The sequence below is a fragment of the Drosophila rhopaloa genome, unplaced genomic scaffold (genome assembly GCF_018152115.1).
Source record: "Drosophila rhopaloa isolate 14029-0021.01 unplaced genomic scaffold, ASM1815211v1 contig_3, whole genome shotgun sequence".
Lineage (NCBI taxonomy): Eukaryota > Metazoa > Arthropoda > Insecta > Diptera > Drosophilidae > Drosophila > Drosophila rhopaloa.
The window spans coordinates 9,911,863-9,928,423 of NW_025335123.1; the positions used below are offsets into that span (position 1 = coordinate 9,911,863).

Genomic DNA, 16,561 nt, shown 5'->3' on the forward strand with positions numbered 1-16,561 from the left:
TACTTAAAAGTTAATTGTAGCCAAGCGCAAACTTTTGGTGGAAGGGGGATTGGTGTGCCGACGAATTTGAAATTTATTCAAATTTGGAACAAACTGCGACATGTTGTAATTCTCTTAGCGATTGCGGCTGCTGGTTGCTCCTTGCCGGCTTGTTCCTTCCATTGTCCTTGTCAGTGGTGCTTATCAGGAGGGCCACGAACTTAAGATTTGTTGTACTGTTTTGTGTTGTTTGCCTGCCAATTTTTGTGACTCGAAGATTTATCGCAGCGAAAGTCAACTGAGACGAGAGGCCAAAACGCGAAATACGAAATGCGAAATGCGACAGCTGTGGGCGCCCGACTGGGCCTGGCAAATTGGTCATTAAGTGACACGCAGACAGGCCCCCCATCCTGCAGTCCTTGCAGAGGAGGTCCTTGCAGCAGGGGACATTTTAATTTGGTCTGTCAGCGGCAGACGGCCAACGGAAAACCGCAAAATGCAGGAGCTGCGAAACTGCAGCGCAGGCAGACAAAACTGATTTGCCAAATAGCGACACCTGACCTGGTCTAGACCTCCTCCATCGCCCATCCCCAAACCCATGGCCATTTGTGCGGTGGCTGTGACAGGACATGTTGTTGATTTCTAATTTCACGCTGCGTTGTGTGAAAATCAACACCGTCACATGGCGTTCACCTCCGGAAGGTCCAAAAAGGGCGAAGCCCGCAGAAAAACGCAGCTAATGAAGCCTGTGAAAATCGGGAGCGGGAAATGACTGTCGCCCAGAAAGGAGTTGCGGGGGTTTAGGGGGAGTGGAGGAGGGGAGCAGTGAAGGGGGAGTGCAGGACACCTGACCCACCACAACCACTTAACGCCAAACACTTAACACCAAACATCGATCCCAATCCGCATCCACTTCCGCGTCTGGCCGCAATCAATCCGATCCCATCTGTCCACGGCCTGCCGCAAACTACCGTTTCGTGGCCAAAACTAAGAGGCGGCGAAATTAGCGCGATTTCCGCCGCAACTTCTTGGCCCAAAGCAGCCGAAACAAGGCCAAACAATGCAAGGCAAACACAAAAGCAACCAAAATGGGGGATTGTATGGGTATAGAATCCTTTTGGCGTTGACAAAAAAGGTATCTTGAATGGTACGTACTATCAAAGATTATACAATACACAGATGGGACATGAGGATCGAAAATATTTTGTGTTTTGTTTTATGCTTCTTGATAGAGGTAAAAATAAAACTCATTATTTTGCCTGTACATCTTATTTTGTCGAAATTAGAGCGAAAAACCCTTATAAAATTTGTTCTTGTGTCTAAAAGGCCAAAAGAATAAACTCGAGTTTCGGTTTTTATTATCAAAACGAAAATGATGGTCAAATGAAAGAATTCGTTGAATTCGTTAAACAAATTCTAATCGATTGGCATTCACATCTGACAAATTTTAATTTAGACCAATTATCGCGATAAAATCATAATGTAACACTCCTTATAAATATGTGAAAGTCATCTGTTTTAAAACTTTCGTTTTGAACTTTGTGTTTATTTACTGCTTATTTTAAAAAGTTAACTCCAACATTTTTGAGAATGGCTTAAAAAAAAGTATTGAAAAAGTTGTTTTGCCAAATGATAGTAGCTAATTGATCTGTGCGGATTTGGTAACGTTGCTGCAATATATATATATACATATATATTGAAATAAATTGAATAACTTAAGTTCTATATTTCAATGATATAACATATTTAGCTGGTGTAAGAAATAAAACATATATATTGGATTGTTAAACTTTAGAAATATATTCCTCTCAGATTCATCAGGAACTTGGTTAAAACAATAATCCCCTTTTCCAGGCCAGGAGAACAACAATGGGAGCAAGTTTGTAAATCACCGAAATCCGCATCTTTAGCATCTTAACGGCCAATTTAGCACCAAGGAGGAAGGTGGGGGGGTGACAGGGGTGGGAAACAGGGAAGTGCGAGGCGACAACAAGGGGTGGATGGAGAAGGGGTGCGGGAGCCAGAAAAAGACAACAGCGAAATTAGACAAAAGCAGCAAAGGCAATAATAAAAGATAATAAAACAAACGTAAAGTCTGTGCAAATGGCAAGGACTCCTCGCGGGGGGGAAGAGGGGGAGGTTTCCTGGGGGCCGTGAAACTTCTTGGAGCTGCTGAGCTGGTCGAGCTAAATAAAAACACTTTTGGGAACAATAGACGACGAGATATAACACTCCCGTTCCCCAAGCCCCTTGGACTTTTTGCCGTGGGCGCCAACTTGTGCTCCTTCTGGGCGTTTGTCATTCTTTCGCCATTTAGCCAGCCCCTCGAGCTGTGGGTCTCCGCCTGCTCGGTCCTCCAACCGCTTCATTATCTCTCCACCCCCAACCCCCCCAACCCCCCCGACCCACTTGAGCTATCTTTCTGTTTAATTTCGCGTGCCGCAACGTGCAATTACACAAAAGGATACAGAGGGATACGGCAGGAGGGAAGGAGGAGTAAGAAGTAAGGATGAAGGTGCTCGGGGGCTACAGGTAGGTCTCCCGGGGAAGTGGCTCACCGTGATTCGGGTCATGACAGGGAAAGCCTTTGTTTGGCGAGGGGTAAGATCTGGGGGTCAGCACTCGAATTCCAGTACACCTGGCGTCATCTGTGGGCCATTTCTTGGCAGGACTCGCTTAGCAGAGACACGAACCGGGGGCCTGCCGTAGCTATAATGCTTTCAAGTTCCTCCGAAATGCGGAATCCTCATTCGAGTTCCATTACCAGCTTTGTTTGCGTGGGAAATGCACAGATCTCTGCTCGATTTCCCATTCACTTCCTGCCGTTACCCAATAAGTCCAATGGGGGTGGGGAAAACTCATTTCCTGTCGCCTTTCCGCTGAGGTTTTCCCGCATATGTTTGTTTGTTTTTCCCATTAATCTGGTTTTTGCTATTTTCCCCCTTCGCCACACAACGATCGCCGCTAGATCGTTTTGCATTTTTCGTTTCGCATTTCCGCCGCCGACGTTTCTCGGCCAACGGAAGCGGGCCAAAAATCGCACAATCACCAGCACCGTGGCCAAACTCAAATCGAAATCGACGTCCAAATGCGCCGGCAAAGCGTATCAAATGCCATGTTGACCGCATTTGGACAGGTTGCCATTGCCATCGCCCGATGGCCAAGTGCCAAGTGCCAAAAGCGATCGACGTGCGCATTCCGAAGCTCACAAAGCCCTACTCCCACTGCCCTCCAGTCACCCGAGATCCCCAATCGGCATTTTTCATTCAAGAGCCGCACTCGTGGCGCTATTTTTGATTCATTGAGCAATTGGCAATCACGTTCCCAAAAACTGAGGAGTGGAGAAGTGGAGAAGTGAAGGAGCAGCCATGGGCTATTAATTTCCGACACCGAATGGCTTTATGAACCCAGTATCTCTCGCCTAATGCTAATGCCCACTTCCTTCCGCTTCTGCTCTTTACGACCGACCCATCCGACTCAAGTGCATCTCGAGCAGCTGCGACAGATCTCCTCCCAGTTGCATGTTAAAAATATCCCAAATGAGTTTGGCATGTGCCGCGGCAGCTGGGAAAACTGGCGAGCAGGAAAACTGGGGAACAGGAGAACCGAAATCGGAACTGGAGGCGCCAGGAGGAGTTGCGGGTGAAAGTGGACACCCAGCTGGAGTTTCTCGCTCCTTGGAGAGATCTGGTGAGATCTCCTCAGGGCTGGCTGCTTTTCCCAGCTCCCAACTAGACTCTGAACTCTTTGGCCCGCCAGTTGGCCGTTGCTAATTTATGCCACGTCGCGGCTAATTAATTTCTGCTGGCCAGGCCATCAAAGCCCATGGCTGGGCAATCTCTGGGCAATCAGAAACTCTTGCGTTCCGTGCGCGGAATGGTCAATACTATATGGTGAAAGAGATGCGGGGCGAGGGACGAGGAGCACTGGCTTTTCATTGGAAATTTTTTGCGCGTTTCACAGTCGGCCCGTCGCCGTCTATACGAATTTACAAATATTATAGGCAATAATATAGGCAGCCATCGTTTAAGATTGTGTAACTGCACAACGAGCAACATTAATAAATGCAAAGGCATTCGGTTGTCGTCGCTTGCCGACCATTTTCAATGTTAACTTGGAGACAATTCTGTAAAAATGCAAATGCCAAATGCAAAGTGCACCCAACGCTAGAGAAGGCAGCCGCCTATTTCCATTTTCATTTTCATTTTCATTTTCATTTCTATTTCCACTGAAAGACGTTTCCTGGCACTCCGCCCTCGCCGAGAAGAGCTCCGGCATCCATGGACACGCAATTATGCATGCACCCACATGTGTTCCGATGCACATTGTGGGTGGAGATGCTATGTGGCTTCAAGGCGACAGTTCCATTATGCTGATGCCGAGATTGTAGACACTCTGGGGCCAGAAAAGCACTGGCTAGTTGGAAAACGGCACCCAAATACATATACAATTTGGAATAACTCACGAAACTAGTCTTCTACTAAATGATGATCTAATTCACATCTTTAAAAATATCTAATATAATTAAACTTATTAGATATGTTTACTCATTCTTTAATAAAGTAGAATTGGTTTTGTATGTTTACTATGAGCTTTATTGCACATGAATTGTTTTAAACATTGTTTTTAAACTAAAATACAAGATTGCAATTTTATCGTTTTCCCCTTTATTTTCAAAAACGGAATTCATTTGGAAAGCTAATTTACAAAATACAATTTAATACAATATATTTTACAATAACATTTTGACCCAAAATAAAAACGAAAGACAAGCATTTCTCGTATAATCATAGAACTTTTTATTGCTGTTTGCACACTGATAGCACTTAGGACATAGACATTTCTCCCTATCGATATAGTTATCCGTTAATTATCATTATTATAAGTAGTTGTATCTGTATCTTTACCATTACTGTTACAGTTAATTCGATTAAGCTCGGTAGCAGCTAGCCGGAAAATGCTCTCGTTTGATATTTGTTTTACTTGGTTAAGTGTACATACATACGTGTATAGTGTTTGGGGGATATGGGTGATGTTAACAATACGCGCGTCTATATGCGGTCTATATAGTAGCTGATATGTTGCCGATATTGCTTGGTTTCGTTCCATTCCTTTCCGTTTTCGTTAGGTTGGGTTCGCGGGTTCGATCGCCTTAATATTTACATTAAGTAGAAATTTGTTAATCATAATCGTGTTAATCATATACTTTGTGGGTGGGTGCCACATGCCTCATCTCTATGTACAAAACATTCTGCCGCATCGCCCGGGATTCCCCCACAACGGGAAGCCCGCGTCCTCATCTGTCCGCGCATTACAAACAAGTCAACATAACGATTCAATTAAATATTAGGACAAAAAAAATCGTAATAATAAGAATAAGATTAATAATATAAAAAATAATAATAGTTTCGGTTCCCTTCCGTTTTTCCTTTAAGCGGCCGTTTGTACAAAGTTCTTCCCTCCATCCGTTGTCGGTTCCGGTTCCGGTTCCGTTTCCTGTTCCGGTTCCGTTGATGCTTCGTCCTTGCTCCTCCGTCGCCACTCCTTAAGTATGTCCCCCCCCTCTCCCCCTTTCCCCTTCCCGTTCGCTCAGCCCTTGGGGCGCATGCCCAGACCCACGCCCATGCCGCCCAGCCCCGCGTTGCTCTCCTCGATGTAGACATTTCCGGGCTGAAGGGTCTTCAGGATCCGACGCTCGTGGTGCTTGCCGCGTTTCTCTGCAAGAAGATCGAAGAAGAGGAGACGGTTAAGTGGGGCAGGCCACAAGCGTGGCTGTCGAAAGCGGGTGACAGCCTTCATTTAAATTCCACCCGCACCCCCGATATCGTTTTCATTTGCATTTCAAATATATGGATTCCCATACCGCCTTCAATTGGATAATTTACGACCCCAGAAGCTAAGCTCTGGGTCACTTTTTAGCGAATCTAAGTAACAACTGCTTGGGGTCAATAAACCCCAATGGCAGATCACGTAACATTGTATTTATCCAAGTTATGATAACCTGAATAGCTTATAATAGCTTGGATAAATAAAACGCAACGTGATCTGCCACTAAAACTGCCTATAACTTTTCATATACATTAAAAAAAAAGCACATCAGTAAACTCAACTAAAAATGTAACCGAAATAAAAATTATCACATTTTATGCAAGTTAGATAGAGTATGCCCAAAAACATTATGAGATATACATCATTCGCATCGGTTTAAATTAATAATGTATCAAGAAAAAAATACTTCGGCAACCTTTCTTTAGACTTTTTGACTTCATTTTGGTTTTATTTTTAAATTAATAAAAAAAACTAGTTACTTTAAACTAGTTTAATGTCGTTAGCTCTGATAAATAAATAAAGGGGCTGTCGAAAAAAGTTTTTCTTCGAACACCGCAGGTCACTTATATTTTGTGCTAATGATCAAATCTTCCCAATTTATAGGGTAAAAGTGCTGAAGTAGAATGAAGAATGCTATGCAAATGGGTAGAATGAAAGCGAACTATTAGATAGTTCCTACGAGGAGTCGCCGACCGAGTCCCGCTGAGAGTCCCGCCTCCTGCCAGGCTCCTCGAGTGGCTGACCTCGGTCGGGGATCTGGGATGGAGGATCTGGAGTGCCTGGACACTTACCAGGCAGCAGCACGTGTTGCGGCTGGAAGATTCCCGACTGCGCCGCAGCTGCATGCGTCGCCGCTGCGGAGTTGGGCAGTCCCCGCAAGGCGTCCGCGTTGCCGATGAAGAAGGTGCCTCCGTCCAGGCTCTGCACCTCCGCCAGCTTGGCCATCAGCTTGGTCGACAGCTCCTCCACATCTGCAACAAAAAAAAAAACAAGAGATGAGATGAGTGGAAAACCCCTTTCAGATGCTCGATTCGGTAGCTCGCACTGCAAAACAAAGGGCCTTCGATCGATCTTAAATGTTTATTAGGTGGCACACAGGAAACCCCAATCCCAGCGAGTTGCGAATTGTAAACAAGAGGCGGCGGCGCCCCCTTCCCTTCCCCTGCCTCCCCTTTAGCCCCACCAATCCAGTGGCCAGTGGGCGGCATCGGCGAACGAGGCCAGCAACAGATAATTTATCATTTATTTATAAACTGAACACGAAAATTAAGTTCCATTGCCCAAGCGAGAAGAAGAAGAGAATCGGCCGCCCGTGGATGATGTGCGTCTTCTTTCCTTTGGTCCATCGTTCAACGCCTTTTATTATAAACAATCGGCCAGCGGCAGCGCGAACAATAAAATCTCTTGGAAATAGAAAAGAAAACAACGCCAGAGAAAAAAGCGAAGCGAGGCCAACACAATTTTCAAATTTGCGCAGTTCAATTGGATTCGAATTTGGTTTCCCCTTTCCCCTCACCCCTCTCCCTCCCCCTGTCCATTTCCATTTCCAATTTTTCCATTTCCCATTTTCATTTTGTGGCCACATGTGAGGCTCCCAAATGAGGTGTCTCTGTGCCTGTGTGCGTTTCGGTTCTGGGATTGTTTGGAGGAGCAATATCGCTGCCTTTGAGTTTTCCACGGAAAAGATTAGTGAACATAAACGGGCAGCGTGGAAAATCAAAGTCCAGGAAGCAAATGGGTGAGCTCTGCTCTGGGGCAAAACGAGAACGAGAAAGTTTTTATGAATTGCCGGACTCGCAAAGTGGGACAAAATCGATGAATGGCGGAGTGCCTGCCTTTCTTCAGCAGCCACCAACCGTCGATCTATTTATGGAAATGGTCTGGGTAGCGCGAAAAACATGGAGAAGGAAATGCAAATGTGCAACATTTTTTCTCCGCTCGAAAATTTATCGCCTTGCCCTGTGCCGCGGATTCCCTATTCAAGTTGAAGGAGTCCACAATGCAGCGCGTGCCAATGGGAAGGAGGACTCCCCAATTGTCAATGATGCGCTTGAACGGGAAGTGTTGCAGTTGCAGTTGCAGTGCGGTTGCTGTTGCTGTTGCTGTTGCACCTTCCCACTGGCAAGAGCAACAGTTTCCCGCAGCTGGTTCAATCATTTAGCCAAAGAATAGGGAATAGGGAACATGGAACAGGGAACAGGGCGTATCTGTATTTATAGATCCCTCGAGGCGGAAGCGACTGGAGTGGGGGGCAGCACCATTAGCGGGGAAACTCCGCTTCAAGTGCAGCCAGAATCTGCCCCTTTACCTCCGCATGTCACACTATTTTAAATCTGTCGATGATCACCGAATTCTGTTGTACCGAACTCCTCCCCGGGTCTTTCCCTTTCTTTCCCTTCCCTTCCCTTTATTTCCCTTTCCATCATTTCATTTCGTTTCGTTTCCTGCCTGCTGTGCGTGGAAAACATGTTTTTCCCGGGCTTGTGTGACATGATTTCGGAAATTCTCCACATGCCCGCGGAAATGTTTCGACAAACATCCGCTTGTCCTTGAGCGGAAGGGGGCGAACATTTTGAGTAGATGTTATTCCAGAAGAGACCTGAGATTTTTACCTGCCCGAGGAGATCCGCTTCCGGCTGCAAGTGCCTCTCGAACTGGAGAGAGTGGAGAGAGTTTCCCCAACCAACCCCGCCCATTTTTCTCGCCGCCTCAACTGCAGATCCATAAATTTTCCACGCTGGACACGCAGCGTGGGACGCGGTGTGTCGACACGCCCTGAATTATGATTACATGCGAAGGAACAACATCTCGGGTTGGATCAACAAGAAGCGCTATCAAAACACGGCATAAATCTCCACGTGGGCGGGGAGAGCTGTGGCTCCTCCAAACGCGATGATGGGGTCTTGCAACATGTGGTCCGCGTCTGTGCAGCAGAAACTCTTTTCGGGAGCAGCGCACTCCCCATCGGACAGTCAGTCACTCGTCCATTCCCGCTGCGATGTCTGACATGCTCCATTTGAGCGGTGATCCAAGGGCAACTGTACCATGTTTCGGTCAGGTCCTACATGGTCGAGAGGGAAGCCACAGTGCCTGCTAATTGTGCTCATGCCATTTGGCATGCAAACCGCGAGTCGCGACTCGCATGCGCCAAAAAACATTTGGACATATCGTTCTACTTTGGCGTAGGCGCAGGCGCAGACCAAGTCCAAGTCGAAAGGCAAGTCCAATTGCCAGTGGCTTGTTCGGAATTGAGTGTGAAGGGGTTTTGTTTCAAAACAAATGGTTTGTACTTTACTTTTAAAATACTACCAACATTTCTACCAGTTTTAAGCCGAGTTGGGGGCTTTGACTAACCTCCTAAGTACCCTTCCCCTGCCTACGCCACTGCCTAGTCCTCCGGCTCTTCGGCTCCTCTTTAATATGCCCCTTAGCCCAGCTGATCGTGCAACAATTCGCTGGAAATCTCCGCGAGAGATTCGACTGGCCCTGGTCGAATTGGCGGGCCTCCATACATCAAAGTGTCGTGTTCTGGGCCCGTCGTCTTATAAATATGTATGTGTGCTCGTTAAGCATGCCAAGCAGGCAGGCAGCCAGAAGGCAGGGAGATCTGCCTGGGATTTGGGACTGTCGGGCCCTTGGCCAAAACGACGCGCTCTGAATTAATAAGTAGGAGGAGGAGGGGGGATCGTATCGATCTGGCAGGTGAAATGTGCCCAGAGGAGCGTGTGAATGTGAAAAGCACTGGGACTAAACTAGGCTAGAACCATTTACTCACCCTGATCCAGGCGTCGCTCCATGCGGCGCCACTGGCGCATGTGGTGGATGAGGATGCAGGCGGCCACCGAGAAGAAGACCAGGCAGGTGAGCACGGCCACGTAGAGGACGCCGGTCTGCCAGTCCAGGACCCAGGCGGCGGCCGCCTCCTCGTGCAGCTGCTGCAGTTGCTCGTGGGTCAGATGCTGCAGTGGGGCATTGTGCTCGAAGTGCTCGTACTCCGAGGACTTTCGGCGCTGCGGAAAAAGTAAAGTCACTCCTAATCGGGCCCTTCCCTCTGAGCAAAGCAAACTCACCTCCTTCCAGTTGGGCTCGGTCTTGGCCAGCACGACCCAGTCGATCTTCAGGTCGTATATGGAGCCGCAGATGGTGTCCGTGTGCAGCTGGCAGGGCCGCAGCGGTATCATCTCGCCCTGGCAGCGGGTGCACGGGATGCAGCGATCGCGCTGCGAATCCCACCAGTGCTGCGGGGCGCAGGGCGAGCTGGAGGAGATGGTGGCCACCGGCTGGCTGGCCGGAGGAGGATCCGGCGGCGCAATGGCTGTGTCTGCGGAGGAGGTGGAGGTGGAGGAGCTGCTGGCCACCAGGGAGCAGGTGGCGGAGAGCAAGAGCAGGGCCAGGTAGCCGCCGGGACTGAGGCTGATGTGACTGCCGCTGATCTGGGCCTGTTGTCGCCTCCGTCGCCGCTTGTGAAACGTTGTGTTCGCCGGCGTTCTCGTTAAGTGGTGGCCACTGCTACTCCTACTCGTTGACGGGGTCGTTGCTGCTCCATGGCCATGGCCCGGCAGTCTTGGCGGCATCATCTGCGAAGAACAACAAGAGGAGGAACGATACTTTTATGGGCGACAACATTTGATGGGAACCAGCTGCACGGCTTTCCCATGGGAACTACTCCCACTTCGCGCTTATTGATATAGAAGGCACTTAGGAGCCAGCTGGAGACCAGAAGCCATCTTCTATAAAAATAATTCGCGCAACGGCAAACTAATAAACGGCCAACGGTCATAGTCATGCTAATACTGTCGCTGTCGCAGTCGCTGATAATGCGACGCCATCTCCCTCATCATCGCAATGATCGCAATGATGACGATCGTCGTCACGATCATCGGTCTCGGTCTCGGTCTGATGTGGTGCTGATGGTGATGGTGATCATAAATGCGTACAGTTTGCAATCAACTTTAATGATGGCGGGTGCTGGGGTAGTTCCCTTCTATAGACCACCGACCACCGACTACCGACTATGGACTACAGACAACCAACTACCGACTCCCGACTTGCAACAACTATCAACAACGGCGGCTTGGGTTCAATCCTCATCCTCTTCCTTTTCCTCCTCTGTTTGTTTATGTTGCCGTTCTGAGTTCTACGTTCTACGTTCTGAGTTCAGCTCCTCCCCGGATTCGATTCGATTCGTTTTGATTCCTTGGCGCATTAACGACAAACTATTATAGGCAGCGATTATTATTTATGCGGCAAACGCGATGGCCAAGCCAAGTGGAAAACAAGAAAGCCAGGGGCCACTTCCGTTCCACTGAGGAGAAAGAGTCTCCAAGAAGAAGAAGAAGAAGTGGTGTCCCGATCCCGAAAAACCAGAAGCCGCTTCGTGGTTTTTCCCTGGAAAATCTGGACTTTTCTCTGCCACAATAACAACCCATTCACCAACTCTGGATGGGATGGGATGGGATTGGATGGGGTGGGGTCGTGCACTTGTCATGCCCTGGGAAGCGGGGAAGCGGATGGGGGGGGAGGGAGGTAGAGCAGAGGGCCTCCACCATGGCCATGCCATAGAGCAAATGCAAACGCGAACGAGGGAAACAACAACAGGAAGAAGAAATATTTAATTAAAATCAACCATTATGGCCACCGTCACCATAACAGCGGGTGGGGTTAGGGTGGTGTAGGGGATACGATGGGGAGGGGGTGGAGAGTAGGAGGAAGACTTCCACTGGCTATGGGTGCGGGTTCAAGCTCGAGCGGATGGATTGAGTTACCAACCAGAAGGCAAATCGATCGGGTGAAATTGGAATTGGCGATCAATTGACAATTAAACATGTGGCGGGGGAGCTCATTAGCATGAGCGACAAGTGTGTTCCAGACGCTTTTTATTTTTATTTGTATTTCTATTTCTATTTGTATTTCTATTTGTATTTTCGTTTCAAATGAATTTCGTATCGGAAACTCCCTAGAAGGCACTTCCTCCCGCCTCACGTCATTAAAAACGCGTTTGTTTATGCTGATTAGATTTTATTTCCCTGCGATTTCTTCGACCAGAAACCTGTATAAACATAATGGTTCCGGTTGTGAGTCCACTGGTAAATAATGCTTTCTCCACAACCCAATGATCGTGATCGTGATTCTAAGAGTCGTCAGCCCCATCCAATCCCATTTCATTCCCCATAAATAGTGGACAGATCGTGCTCCGAATTGTTAACCGTTTTGGAATAGTTTCTCTGTGCGAATTCATAAGGAATATTTATTTCGAATTGCTCAACCGAATGTGGATCATGGCTGTGGCACCCAAAGCGATCACTGATCTCGGCGAGCCAAAGACGGGCAGCCAGTTTGAGTGACAGCGGAATGGCGGATGGTGGATCCCAGAGCAGCACACTCTTAGCCCATGTGTCTGACTTCTGGCCAAGACTGGAGGCGGCGGGAAAGGAGAGGAATGGAAAGGGGTAGTAGCAGCAGTGGATTATTATGTCAGCAACCGTGTTTCTATAAGATACATTCTGCGATCGCTTCTGTCTTCTGTCTGCCGTCTGGTGTCTGGTGTTTTTGTAGCTCGTGCTGCTGTTGTCGCCGCTGTCTGACAACTGACAGTGACAGCAATTTAAATCATGTTGCGTTTCTGCCTCTTATGCTGCACTAATTGAGGCTGAGGCGCCTGAGAAGGAGGAGGAGGTGCCTTTCTAAATGGGTCAGCTGAACGGCTCCAAGCCGATTGCTCGATTTCTGCTGGGCTCCAAAGACCCAGAAAGGTGGCAAATGGGATTGGAAGCAAAAAAAAAACACACACAACATCTGGGACAGCATTTTCGTGTCCACATTTCCAATGCAATTACCAAAGTGTCCCAGGGAACGGGCCCGAACGAGCGGAGTGGAGTGGAGGTGGTGTCCCTTCGCTTTTCTGGCGGCTGTCGCTGCCAAAGAAAATAAAGCACCAGCAGAGAGATTGGCGTATTTTTAACTCGCGACCTAAAATAAAATGCACATCAAACGAAACAAACTGCAGCCAAAGATGTGGCTGCAGTAAGTGAAGTCATGATCTTGGCGATGACTTTGGGTTCCTCTTTACTTATACAAAAATGGCAACTTCTATGGTTTGAACAAGAATTTGGATGAGTTTACCAAGGAGAGTTACCAAGAAAAGTTCGATTTTCCAATTAGGGGTTACCCTGTTGAAAACGATTTTCAAACAGCTAGAGTGAAACACTTAATAAATGATACAAATTATAATTCATTTCCTTGTGTTAAGAACTATTTTACTGCGTAGAGAATTAAGTCGGACATGTGTGAAAATAGGAAAGAGAATCAAATAATCAAAGTATTAAAGGTATAAAACATTACCTTATAAGAAAAGCAAAACATTAGCAAAAATAAAGTGAAGTTCTGCATACAGTATGGATAAACTATAAAACCGAATAAGAAAAATAATAAAACAGGCGAATACTAAATAAATAAATAAAATGGTCTGAGCAATAAAAATATTTATAATTACAACGAGGAGTTATAATTACAAAGCGGAGTTCAACATAAATTATGGATAAGGAATAATGAACGGTTAAAGTTATGTTAAAGGGATTAACCGGGATTTTAGATGAAATGGAGACGAAATGCTGGCTATACGATTGCCAAGTGGGGAATTCTCAAGCTCTGTGAGGAATTCCAGGCACTGCTTCTTCTCGCTCGCATCTTGACAGCCTCTCCCGCCCACTTGCTGCCCCAGCAATCCCAGCAATCGCCCCAAATGGAAGCTGATGAATGCGCCAGAGTGAGAGGCAGCGGCATTTATTAAACTGTCAGCTGAACGCTCACGAATTTTATGATTCTGAATCTGCTGTTGGACTTTTTTGTACGCTTTTTTCACTTTTTTCGCTTTTTTGTTTTTTTTGTTTTTTGTTTTCGTGTGCCCCGCTCTCTCTCTCTCTGTCGTTGTGTAAATTCCAAAACGCGACAAAACCATTAAGCACTTTTCATGGGGCAACGAGCAGGGAATTTAATGAAACAACAACGCTGACGATGAAGAAGAACAACAGCGGCTAGATGGGAACACAACCCGATCAAGCGGCATTTGGCATTTGGGCAGCCATTTAGTGGAATTGGAAGTGCCCAGAGGTTTGGCTTTTCAGTTAGCAGCCCCTCTCGCCTGAATTGTTGGCCGGTGAATTGGTGTTTACCCAAGTGTGCATTGAACAACAGCAACTGGAACAACAACAAGACATGCCCCAACTCTGCGAAGTGCAAATCATCTACCAATGCGAAAAAACCGGCAAATTCTATGGATGGGGAGGGGGGTGTGTGTAGAGAGTGTGGGTTAAGAAACTGGAAATATTGATCGATCGGAGCGGTGCCAGAGATGCGATCACCTCTGCGCACCAAGTACAGTACATCTGTAGCATCTGTAGCAATATATTTGTGTATCGGCAACTGCACATAACTTATTTTTACATTGGCAGGCGGCACAGACAACTCAGACTTTTTGGAATTTTGACATTTAGAGGGGAAACAAACAGAGCAGGCAACAATATCCCTCCGCTTCTGGCGTTATGTAAGCAACATTAGCCGCGGAGTTCTATGCATGTTTTTCCTATTTATTATTATTTTACAGGAGCTGCCAACAAGTGCGGATGCCGTCTCCGGTTTACCCTTTGCATCTTTTCCTTCCGCCGTCTGAATCTGTAGCTGTATCTGTATCTGTATCTGTACGAGCCTCGCTAAGTGTATCTGTATCTGCATCTGTAGCTGTATCTCTGTATCTCTGTATTGCAGATACTGAATTCATGTCGGAGTAGTAGCCCCCCAATGGCACAGCCAATCTGTATCTGTCCATCCATCTCGTCAGTTGTCCGCCCTGTATGGGGGTTCTGTGATTATGATTGTCTCTCTGATTCTGATTCTGTTTCTGTTTCGGATTTGGATTCGGATTCTGGTTTTTTGCTCCTGCTCTGTTTTTTTTTTCTTCTGTTTTTGCCTTATTTTTTTTTTTTTTTGCGCGGATCCAATTCCGATTTTCGCTTCATTTTTCCGTGTCTTTTTGTTTCTGTTGCCGCACACAGAGGGCTGCCTCTGTTTCTGCACTCGATTTATATGTTTTATCATTTGATTTAATTCAATTCCATTCCATTTCGGTGTGTCTGCGTCCGCATCCCCCCACATCCCGGCCCCCGTGGCCCCAAAGTCCGGAGATCATCGCCGCCGCTTCCGAAACAGAAACAGAAACTGAAGCATAACAGAGCGGAATGAAGATGAGCCGACGGGCATAACCATAAGCCATAAACCATAACACAACATAGCGTATATAGCATATATAGAATATAAGCATACATAGCATATATAGCATAACCAGCCGTGAGTGGATGGAGATAGGAGATCGGAGATCGGAGGGATCTCCGCATGCAAGTGGGCTTCACTTTGGCTGCGATCTGCCGGCGGACGGGCACAAATAATAAACCTGAGCCTGTGTCTGTGCTTTTGACTGTCACTGTGGCTGTGACTGTGACTGCCACTGTGGCTGTGCAATAAATAAATCACTCACTTTTTCGCTTCTTCACTCGTTTGTTGTTTGCGATCTGCGCGATCTGCGTCTGCTCTGCCTTTTGCTGCTGCCTTCTATTTATGCCTTTCAATTCGCGGCAGGCTTCATGTTTTCATGTTTGAAACGCGAGCACTCCCAATGATCTAATGATCCTCGCACTGCCACCGATAAAACAGATCGATCGTCGTGTCAATCAATTGCACAATTAGCACTTTTCTTTTCGTTTCGCACTTGGCCCCGCAACAGGAAAAAAAATCGTCGGAATTCGTTGAGATACACTACTGCACTTTGTGGCCGTCGCGAGTGCGAGCAGCGCCAGGAAAAATGGTTGGGCAAGTGGGAAATACGTTTTCCTCGGCTTTCCTCGGTTTTCTTTGGCGCTCGATCGCAGCGATGCGCAGCTATTCGCGGGCTGTGAGAGACTGAGGGCGGCCCACTGCGGCGCTGCCTCTATACGCGCTGCCTCAGCTCGGATCGGATCGACTCTCCTCTCTCGGGAAAACGACGATTCCGAATCGGAATCCGAATACCATTCCCACCCACGATCACTTTCTCCGTGGGCCTAAGAGTATGCCGTGCTTCGAGTGCTGTCACCAGATCGTTGCAGTCACAGTTTCAGGATACTTACTTACTTTTTCTTTGAAAACTACGCTTCTTTTTAAGTTCTTATTCGCATTTTTCACAAAGTTAATTTTTAACGCAAATATATCAGTATTTAATCCATTACAAGCCAAGATTTTGCATAATTTATAATTTTTCGCGGAAAATATCAGTATTAAGATCATAAATATGGAAATAATGGAATATTCTTACATTACAAAGATTGGCACTCGAACTTGAAAATAAATGTTCATTTATTTATTTACTTACAAATTGTAAGCTTGGTTATAAACTAAAGTTAAGAAAAAATAAAAAAGGACAATATTTTGAGAATTTTTTGACCAATTTAACTAGGTAAGACATTCCTTACGTTAACCATTTATTTAATAAACGGAATCAAGTGTTAGCGGCTTGAAATAAATATAAAAACTTAAATAAAATTTGTGGTTCATTTTAAGATCTGCTTACTTTTGTGCTGCGTTTTTAATGCCAGCAAACTTTTGCACTGGTAACCTTTAAATACTGATTGAGGATAAGCTTTAAAGTAGACAGTATTTTGTTATTCATTTCAAACCCAACTTAAACTTATGAGTTTAGTTGCATACTTTGGTGCTGCCACTGTGA

At 46.5% G+C, this 16,561-nt stretch overlaps 1 protein-coding gene across 1 annotated transcript; it reads right to left on the bottom strand.

Annotated features, from left to right (window-relative positions):
• Positions 1-4,754: 4,754 nt before the first annotated feature.
• Positions 4,755-15,763, bottom strand: LOC108049907 (tumor necrosis factor receptor superfamily member wengen). The gene is made up of 5 exons (XM_017131306.1): positions 15,338-15,763; positions 9,879-10,385; positions 9,584-9,818; positions 6,600-6,779; positions 4,755-5,696 (listed from the first exon to the last, which is right to left on the bottom strand). The coding sequence occupies exons 2-5, from the start codon at positions 10,383-10,385 to the stop codon at positions 5,569-5,571; spliced, it is 1,050 nt and encodes a 349-aa protein (XP_016986795.1). The 5' UTR covers positions 15,338-15,763; the 3' UTR covers positions 4,755-5,568.
• Positions 15,764-16,561: the final 798 nt, after the last annotated feature.

Bases quoted from the DNA above. Each gene is read 5' to 3' on its own strand.
- LOC108049907 (XM_017131306.1), bottom strand. From the start codon at position 10,385: ATGATGCCGCCAAGACTGCCGGGCCATGGCCATGGAGCAGCAACGACC. The intron at 9,819-9,878 runs GTGAGTTTGCTT...CTTTTTCCGCAG, and splicing joins CCGAGCCCAACTGGAAGGAG to CGCCGAAAGTCCTCGGAGTA. The intron at 6,780-9,583 runs GTGAGTAAATGG...TTTTTGTTGCAG, and splicing joins GGAGCGACGCCTGGATCAGG to ATGTGGAGGAGCTGTCGACC.